The 9,749-nt window shown below is 39.2% G+C and overlaps 1 protein-coding gene across 8 annotated transcripts in view; it reads left to right on the forward strand.

Annotated features, from left to right (window-relative positions):
- Positions 1-6,541, forward strand: part of KIAA0232 (KIAA0232 ortholog) — a 58,574-nt gene extending 52,033 nt beyond the window's left edge. For 7 of the 8 annotated variants that reach the window (XM_089516319.1, XM_089516316.1, XM_089516320.1 and 4 more), the window contains 5 exons: positions 64-168; positions 585-659; positions 876-974; positions 2,530-2,627; positions 4,076-6,541. In XM_089516319.1, coding sequence (XP_089372445.1) covers positions 64-168; positions 585-659; positions 876-974; positions 2,530-2,627; positions 4,076-4,252 — 554 coding nt within the window. In that variant the 3' untranslated portion in view covers positions 4,253-6,541. The remainder of the gene's footprint in view (positions 1-63; positions 169-584; positions 660-875; positions 975-2,529; positions 2,628-4,075) is intronic. The other variant, XM_089516321.1, reaches the window with a different exon arrangement.
- Positions 6,542-9,749: the final 3,208 nt, after the last annotated feature.

A 9,749-nucleotide genomic window follows, 5' to 3' on the forward strand; every position in this document is an offset into this window, starting at 1 on the left:
AACAGCCAGCCAGTGCAAGCAGCAGTTACAACAAGGGTAGATAGATAACTGTTGTGCTTTCAGACCCCTTACAGGTACTCTGCCTCTGGACTCCAGACACACACATGCACCAGGAGCCTCAGCGCCACTGCTGCAACTGGGGATTAAAAGACAAGGCATACTGCATAGGTAATTGGGGAGGGGACTTCACAGGTGGGGGGATGGGACAACCATATATCAGATGATGACCTAAGTGTTTTACATCAGTCTCTCCGGAGCACTCAAGATGTGCTAATCAGATACACCCATGGCCAAAGGATCTTTCCCCCCTGCACCTCTGGAATTTAAAAAAAAAAAAAAACCTTATACTGCCTCAGTAGATTATGAAACAGTGTCTTCCATGAGCAGGATGCAAGGTAAGCATGGTGTGTGTACAAAGGAGTCTGTCTTCCTTTTTGCAAGGATTGGACCCAAAGCTCAAAGAGCTTGTACCATATGCTGGGAAAGATAATGGGAAGTATTAACTTCTTTTACTGAAAACCAAACAATTCACTCCACCCCTTGTTAGTGCCACGAAGTCTTGTTATGTATCCTTTCCCTTGCAGAATCAGAGCCTGGAGATACTACAGCAGAACAGAAACTGGAAAGAGAATTCCAGTGCAACTCCCAGCATTTGATGAGTGAGTATTATATCTGGAGCAGGCTTTTCTTTCCAGATGTGTAATTTAGGAGGGCTAACATGTGAGTGGGGAGATTGGCTGAGATACGTGGAATGAGAAAGTTCCTGAGTAAGGTGTCCTTTCTCATCAGTACTTGTACATCTAATATTTGCATCTGCAGTAGACCTTGGACATCTCCTCCCCGTATTTATCTTCTTTTCTCTCCTCTATCTACAGGTAATGAAGCTGCTAGCAAGCATGCACAGAAGCATGAAAGTACCTCACATGCCATACCGTGCAGGTCTCAAGATGGGTCTACAGATTCACCAGCCACCAGTGAGAAGCCAACTGTTTGTATATCAGTTGCCACCATTTTGTTCCTGTAGACTTTCTGTGTTTTTGAAAGTTTTGTAACAGGCAGAGGGACAACAGGAGGAACAGTATTCCACACAGGTTTGGTAAAGTGAACTTGTTATGCTTCTGTCTGCCATGTAACTGTTTGCCATGCAGGAATTCCGCAGGAACAAAAATGTGGCAGTTCCCATTCGGTGTTGTTGTCAGAACTCTACAGCTGATTAGCAGATGAGGAATCACAGGACAGCTCATGTAAGGATTGTCCATTACAACCAGGATTAATAATCTGCAACCTGCTCATGGCATCAGTTGTAGCACCAGCAGGAGTGAGAGAGGTGGTCCTGGCAGCTTAGTGTCATCTCTCTTTTCTTCCTCAGTTCCTGCTAGTGTGTCAAGCCAAGCACTACTGCTGCCGTGATAGGGGAAGTGAATACCCATCTGTAAACCAAGAGTGGAAAACTCTCTGGGTGGGATCCTGGATTTCTCTGCTGCATCTCCCTGCTGGCCACATGAAAGCAAGGAGTGTGACATCAGAAATATGTTTGTGCCCTGACATCATCCCTACTCAGCCTTTCAACTAGAAACTGGATTTGCTTGTTTTCTCTCTTCCTTGGTTGGGGGCAGAGTGGGCACAGTACTCTCAGCATGTTCCTACAAACTCCAGCTAAAAGGAACTGTTTTAGGTTGTCATTTTCACAACCAGTTGATCAGAGTTGCAGGGAGGGGTAGCATGAGTGTCTGGAGCTGTTCAGGTAACCTAGGAGCTTCCATGGAATAAATTGGGCTCACAGGCCAGAGTAGTTCCAAACCATGGGATATGGCAGATGAATGTTGCAAGATGTGATAACTGAGTGTAGAATGAAATACCTTGTCTGGCATGAATGAATTGGGAAATGATCTGAATAAGGCTCTTTCATGCCTGCCAGTCACTGTGAAAATACAACTATTGTTAGAAGCAGAATGTCCAAAGGATTGGCTTTGTGTGGTAATAACCATATTAGGGATGGGAAACGAACTCTCCTGAGCTTTGGCCTTCAGTTGCTGTCCTCTTGAAGACTGATGAAAAGACCCTGCAGGCTCTTCCAGCTTTCACATATGTGTATTTTATGTGGAAGGAGCTGTGAACTAAATTCTTTTTCTAGTGTCATGGCATCTTCGCCATTCGTATTTCCTGTCTATAAGTAAATGGAAGAGGGAACATAAGCACTGACCGAGTAGGATTACAGGATGGATTTTCCATCATGGAGAAGTAAAAACAATATATCGAGACCTATAATAACTAAGAAATGGTGTTTCTAAATCATAATTCTTTTTAGACATTGGTGACTAATAGAACTGGCTACAGAGACCTATTCCCTTTATTAGCTTGTGTTATACTTCTGCTTGTCTTTTGAAAAGAACTGGCCTAACCTCTGGATTTTTATGTAGTGTCCATTAAATATCTTCTGCTTTTTAATTTTTCTTTGAATTTTAAGAACGTACATAATGGTATCCTTGTCTCCTTCTACCCTCCAATTTTCTGAAACAACTTTTAAAGAATGCTGTGCGAACGTCAAGAGGGACAGTGGTGTTGGAAAATTCACAGATACAAAAGAAACGCTGCATACTGAAGAGCATCTTTTAGATTTTAATATGGTAAGTTCTAGCATCTGTTTATAACATTTATTTCATCATATCCATTATTACTAGAAGCAAGTTAAAATCTGGACTATATCATTTTCCTTCTTCATGGTAGTCTATGTCATTCACAAACTGGTTATTATTACTGCCTGAATATAATAGGTTCATCAGAAATCTCTTTTGCAGCATAAAGCCATACCATGTCATAATTCCTTGTACATTGGTGAACTGATTTTGGTTTGATTAGATTTCTTTAATATAAATGCTTCTTATGGATACATACTAACATATACATAAAGGCTGGAATGGAAAAAAATATCTTCAGTTGTCAAGGGAAATGTTACTAATTTCCCTTTTCGATCATAATTCTTCACATCACATTGATTCCTGTTACAGAATTTCAGATCCCATGTAGATAGAGAGAAAGAAAGTCCTTTTGTAGACTTCTTCCTAGAGGAAGTGGGCAGGCAGTGACTTGCCCTGATGTTCATTGGCTATTTCCAGAAGGTTTGAGAATGTCCTACAGCCCTGTGAAATAAGAAATATGGGTGTGTATCCATGTGTGTGAACTAGTAGCTTGAGGCAAAAATGCTGTCCTGCTCCCTCTTCCAGTGCCAGCAGAGCTAAGTGCTGGATCCAGCTCTTTGGTGCCTAAATCCAATTTGTACTCCCAACTCAAGTAGACCTATTAATTAATGGGATTTGTGTTAAGTGATGAATTTCTTTTGAACAGTTGATTCACAGGGCTGCTCTGATTGGGGAATAACAATTAGATTTAAGCTTTTGTTTATAAATTGGGGTTCTTGTATTGAAACCTGTTTGGGTGTTTTTTTGTTTGTTTTTTGTTTTTGTTTTTTGAATGATTGAACACTATCCTGCCTTTCTTCCAGAAAATATATAGTTGGCCCTCCGTTTTCATGGGGAATCTGTTCCAGACCCCCATCCCCACGAAAACGGAGGATCTTGTTTATTCAAGGCCCATAGCTTGAATGGTGCACGCCCCTGTGCCCACAGGCCATTGCAAATAGTGGAAGCCATCCATCCCCCCATGTATACAGTGGATCCTTGTTATACGCTGGGGTTTGGTTCCAAGATCCCCCGTGTATAACAAAATCCGTGTATGCTCAAGTCCCATTAAGTATAATGACATAGCAAAATGGTGTCCCTAATAAAAAATGGAACATCAAGGTAAATTTATACTTTTTTGGAACATTTTCAAACCATGTATGCTTGAATCCGTGTATAAAAAATCAGTGTATAAGAAGGGCTGACTGTATTCAAGGGCACGGATCTGAGATCCGCATATTAGGAGGAGCAACTGTATAGCATTAAAACACTATTAAACCGAAAAGCAATTTTAAAACATGTAAAAGATGTTAATTTCTGTTTTATATTATCTCTGAAAAATGTTAGTCTTTTCTCTTGCAAAACATTGACATACATTTCCACATGAAAATCCTTAGGTTGCTTCTGTTCATGAAGCAAGATGTGCAGATCCTAGTTCTGAAACAAAATCAAATGGCTTTAGGAAGAAGCTATACTCCAGTGATAGCTCCGGCTCTGAAGGCACAGCATCAGAAGGTGGAAATGGATGGACAGACCCTTGTGAAGAAGAGCTTTTCTCTCGAACTCACCTATAAAACTGCAGAGTATAAATAGATGATCTAGGAATAGCATGAGCTGGGAAACTCTTCTAAAGGGTCTGTAACTCAATACTGAATTGAGTTCCCCCTTCAGTTAATGGATTCAGAAATGTATTTATCTTTCTCTTCTTGATATTTTATTTTCAATAGTTGGGATTCTGGTCCCATTGAAGGCTTTTCCCCCCTCCCTCCAAAATTTTAGCTCCTTGGCTATTTGGACCTAGAGTAGATTGTGTTGTCAAATCAAGAATGGATGTGCATGTGATTGTCTTGGTAGTATCACTGCTATTTTGCATCCTAGCTGCAGTTATTTTTTATTTTTAACTGTAGCCCTATCAGTATTACTATCTTACTAGCATTGCAGTGTCTACAACTATTCAAAGATTTTATCTTTTGGCACATTTAGGCTTTTAAGATTTGGGAGATAAATACTTAACACTGTAATCTATCAGTGCCTTTCTGAATGTGAGAGGAAAGCATGTATGGCTTGTCCTGTCTTTTAAGATCTCATAACTTTGGAGTAGGAATACTAGGGCTGTGCTTTAGAGACTTTCAGAAACTGTGTTTTCTATTCTAGGATCTCTCTTAACTCACACATTAATTAACACAGTTGGAACTTGTTTGTTACCTTCTAGCTAACAGATTTTTTTGCAGGCCTGGGGAAAAGAAACATGATTTTCTTTCCCCTCCCTTTGTTTTCAGGGCTCAGTGTTTCATCTTTTTCAGGTTTCAGTGTTGTAAAGTAGATAATTAAACAATTGACACTACAGCCCGGTCTGAAGCACACTTAACGTCAATGGTACATACTTAGAGATATACTTAAGGCTGTATCATTAACCCCCCTGGAGAATTTATGAACAGTGTTTGTTGCAAGCTACAGAGATTTGACTGAAATGATTTAAGAGTTAACGTTCAATATTTTATATGCAGAGCAATATTATCACTCAAAATAAATCCAGTGGCTCCTGCATTTAGCTACTATTGTGGTTCTGATTTGGTAAAACTTGTAGCTAACTTTGTGTTCTGAGAGAATGCTAGGAGTAAGTTGTGTGTTGTGGGTGTGAGTGGGGAAAATGACTTACGTGTGTGATTGCAGTAGTGATTGTTGCTTTATGTGACCTGATCTTAAAGTTTATTTTAACATAGTCAATGCATCTGTCAAGTTGTAACTGTGCAAGACTATCAATTCCCTGTGCTACTAATGTATTATGCAAATCATAAGAGCCAGGAGGAGCAATATAGGTTTATACCATTTCATAGTTTTAAAAAATGATCTCTACAATAACAGCATGTTTAAGACATCAGAAAGTGCAGAAAGTTTAATATTGATTCAAAAATGCTAAGCCATTAATTTTGATAGGCAAGAAACTAACAATTACAGTTGTTTGAAATGAAAAGATGAACCAGCTTTGAAATGCTATTCTGTGCTAATGAGCTGAACTGAATTTGAGTTTTGTTGCCTTTTCTTAACTAGTACATGGACTTAAGATCTAGGATATCAGCAACTTCTAAGATTGCATGTATTTTTTCTGTTGAAACTTTGACTCCATCGGCTTGGTTTGTACTTTCCAGGGAAATGTTATTATTAACTGCTTTTAAGCTACATTATTTTAGCTTTCATACAACAAATCTTTACAGCGTTGGGTTTGTTTTTTCTTATTTGAGATTCTGGATAAGTTTTAAATATATTTACTTTCTTCTGGAGCTTCCTTAAAAATGTTGTATAGCACATGCACTGAGAATATTGTCTGTCAACATGAAAGCAAAAAGAACGAAACTGATGAATCCTAATGATTTAACTTAACTAGTGAGTCATTGTTAGAATAATAAATGACCAAATGGGATTTTTTTTTGGGGGGGGGTCTTTTAACCTTGGCTTATTTAGATAGATATCTCAGTGAAAGGGTGGTTCGTTACATTATGATTTAATATTTTAACACCTTTGAAAATGTACATGTTACATGTGTGGGCAATAACAAATAATATTTATTTGTTTCATAACTGAATGGATAAAACTCTGAAGCTTTCCAGTGAGAAGGTTGATGTGTGAGTTTGTGTTTTTGTTTCTCTGCAAGGATAATTTAAAAGTGGAGATGCTAAAATGCACTGTGGTATGAAGCGCATTGCATATCCATAGCACTGAAGTATCAGTTTTTCATTCCTGGGCTGAATTTGTTTCTACTTTTTTGCTTCAAGTGGTTGTATTGTTCTGATTTCACATACACCAGAGTAACTGAATTTGTTTTTTGTGGAGTTACTAAACACCAAATAAAAGATAAAAGGACAGTGGCTTTGTTTTGTCTGTGTTTATCATACAAAAATGCACATTTAGAGTAGCATCAGATTTCATCCATCTGGTATGCTGAAGGTACATAGCTAAAGAACACAAAGCCTTGCTCTGAAAAGATACAATTTCCAGTATTATTTATCTCTCTGTTCCCTTGGAAAATGGAGCTTTGTTCAAGGTAAGGATGATCTTGAATGCCTTTCAGTCTGAAGTCCACCAGTAAACATTGGTCAAAGTTCTGGATTACGTTCATGGACCAAAGGGTAGTATTCATATTGCTTTCCCTTGTGAGATAGATAAATATTGCACTGAACCAGTCAGAATGGATTAGGGATTGTATAAATAGATACCGTCAAGTCTGAAGGGTAAAATTAATTTGTTCAAAACCGCAGCTAGGAGAATGGATTTCAGAACAACAGGGAAGCCAGATGCCATGTCTTCTCTTTCTTCCACTGACTTTTCTTAAGCTCCTTCCCATCGTCCTGAAAAAATATATCTTGTATTATGCAGGACTCTCATGTCCTGGATGCCTATTGGGAAAGGATTTTTACACCTCAGAAATCCAGGACTACCTGTAGGACATATCCTGGGTGAAAATGTGCTCCCATCAACCAGAAGTGTTGAAAGTTTACTCCCAGTTAAAATAATGTAGGAAAAAAGCATATTTTCTGAAATGGCCCTGTCTCTTGCTTTAGATGAGAATTGCTGCTTCTGCAAGCTTATTTGAATCTTTTTGAGAATCAGCGACCATCATTCTCCTTATTACCCACCTCCCCCCAGCAATGAGGAAAGAGTCTGGAGGCTGCACGCAGGTCACTGGCACCATAAGGAACACCTCTGTAGTAAAGGGGCAAAAGAATTGGTGGTTTGAAGTCTTTCTGAATGTAAATATGTTCTCCACAATTCTTTAAATCACCGATTTAGATTATTTAAGCCAAGCTTGATCAAAGTGTACTATCAGCTTTGTGGTCTTTTTAGGAGGTTCTTTTGTATTGTATTGATATTGATCAGACTGGTGGCCTGGACTGCATCAAATACTTTGGGGAGTAAAATGTACAGTTCCTTGAAGTGAGGAGGTAACACACTTCCCTGCAAAATTGTTTGTTCAGTAATAATCTCAGTTTTGCAGGTGTGATGATGGATTTGGTCCATCTGCAGGTCTATCCCTTTCAGGGCCCAAAGTACAGAGTGCTTCCCAATATATGGTCTCTGAAACTAGAAACATCAAAGTACTTGTAACAAGTACTTGATTTGGAGCAGTTAGGAGGAGAATAGAAGTACTGTACATATTTTGTTAAAGTTCTGGCCTGTGGTTGACAAGAAAATAAAATCTCCATCAGAATCATGAACAAGATTAACTATTATGAGTGTGCGGAGAGATCTTGTAGTACCTTTGAGACTAACAGAAAGAAAGAAAGTTGGCAGCATGAGCTTTCATAGCCTTGTGCCTACTTCCTCAGATTCTTTCTGAGGAAGAAGACTTGTCTAGAAAAGCTGATGTTGCCAACTTTTGTTCAGTTAGTCTCTAAAAGAGGCTACAAGATCTCTCTACATACTGATTTTACAGACTAACATGGCTATATCTGAATACTATGAATGCATATTTTTCAGTACAATAATGGTTGTCCTTACTGTGGATAAGTTTCTTGGAACATTCCTTCTGGAGGTCAGTCCTATAACTACTAGTGGAACTGCTTCAGTATATCTGTTTCTGTAGCATTTTCCACATTTCAGTTCCCGTAGCAGTTTTTGAGTTCCACTGCATTCTGTTTGACAGGTTTGGGTTCATTTTGTTTACTGCTTTTATCAAATCTCCATTTCATACTTCAGAGCTTTGATATTTCTACCATTATCGAACTTGATACTTGAGGTGGTAAAAAAAAAAACTCTGGCAAGCAAGATAGCACCCAAACATTTGTCCCTAGCAAGCTGTCTTGAAACCACCTTAAAGGCAGTGAGAAATACAATAGGCCCTTGATGTCTGCCAAGGGTTTGGTTCAAGGATCCCCTGTGGATACCAAAATCCATGGATGTTCATGTTGCATGAAATACAGTGGACAGTGAAATTATGACCTTATATAGATCAAGGCTTGCTTTTTGGAATTAATATTTTTTGAATATTTTCAGATTGTGGATGCTTAGAGCCCCTGGTGGCGCTGTAGTAAATGCTTGCACTGCAACCACTCACTCACCATAAGGTTATGAGTTCAATACTAGCCAGGGGCTCAGGCTTGAATCAGGCCTGCATCCTTCTGAGGTCACTAAAATGATTACCCACCTAGTTGGGATCAGTTAGCTTACACATTGTAAACTGCTTAGGGAGTGCTTAAGTGCACTGATAAGCAAGAAATGTACTTGCTATTGCTCTATGGAGAACCGACTGTACAAGTATAAAGCAGCTACATGGGCAGAAAAGATGATATATATCTTTGTTTCCCCAAAAATAGGGAAAATAAATTCCATTATTTTTGAAAGTAACACACACTGTATTTGAATATTTGTGAAATGCTACTGATAATGGATTTCCTAACTCTGTCCCCAGTCAGTTCTATTATAGGTGCAACTGTAAGCATTTATGTATATGGGTTTTCATATTTTATATTTATTATCTAGCATCAGGTATGTTTTTGTCATGATGACCCCTTGGAACACCAGGAACTTATCCATGTGAGAAGGTATACTGGCCCACAGGCATTTGGTAGACCTAGACAGTACAATGCTGAAAGCTGCGCAGCAACCAGGAAATGGTGTGTGCAAGCCCCATTATTTTCAATGGGGTTTGAGCATACGGGGGGGGGGGGGCTGAATGGATCCCCCGCATAAGGCAAGGGCAAATGGGTTTACTGCTTACTCCACCCCCCCAAGCTTTCTTCTATCCTTTAACAATGGAGACTAAGTAGATTACAGCACTACACTCTTACAGTGCTGCTATTCCAGTTTTAACTGCTCTGGCTGCCTCCTGTTGCATTTTGGGGTTTGCAGTTCAGTGAAACCTCTCCCTCAACTGCAAACCCCAGAATGCAATAGAAAGCAGCCAGAGCAGTTCAAGACCATATCTCCACCCTGCCCAGGCTGTGTTCTTATTCACCCTATTCAGGGATTGTCTCAAATCCTATCAATGTTTTGTCACTCAGGAGTTGAAGCCATCAGTTTTTCTGATGTCTTTGTGAATTCCATGGAGAAACCATTAAGGCTTTGTGACACTGC

This window comes from Sceloporus occidentalis, unplaced genomic scaffold, assembly GCF_023333645.1.
Source record: "Sceloporus occidentalis isolate IW3139 unplaced genomic scaffold, rSceOcc1.0.p SCAF_3, whole genome shotgun sequence".
Classification (NCBI taxonomy): domain Eukaryota; kingdom Metazoa; phylum Chordata; class Lepidosauria; order Squamata; family Phrynosomatidae; genus Sceloporus; species Sceloporus occidentalis.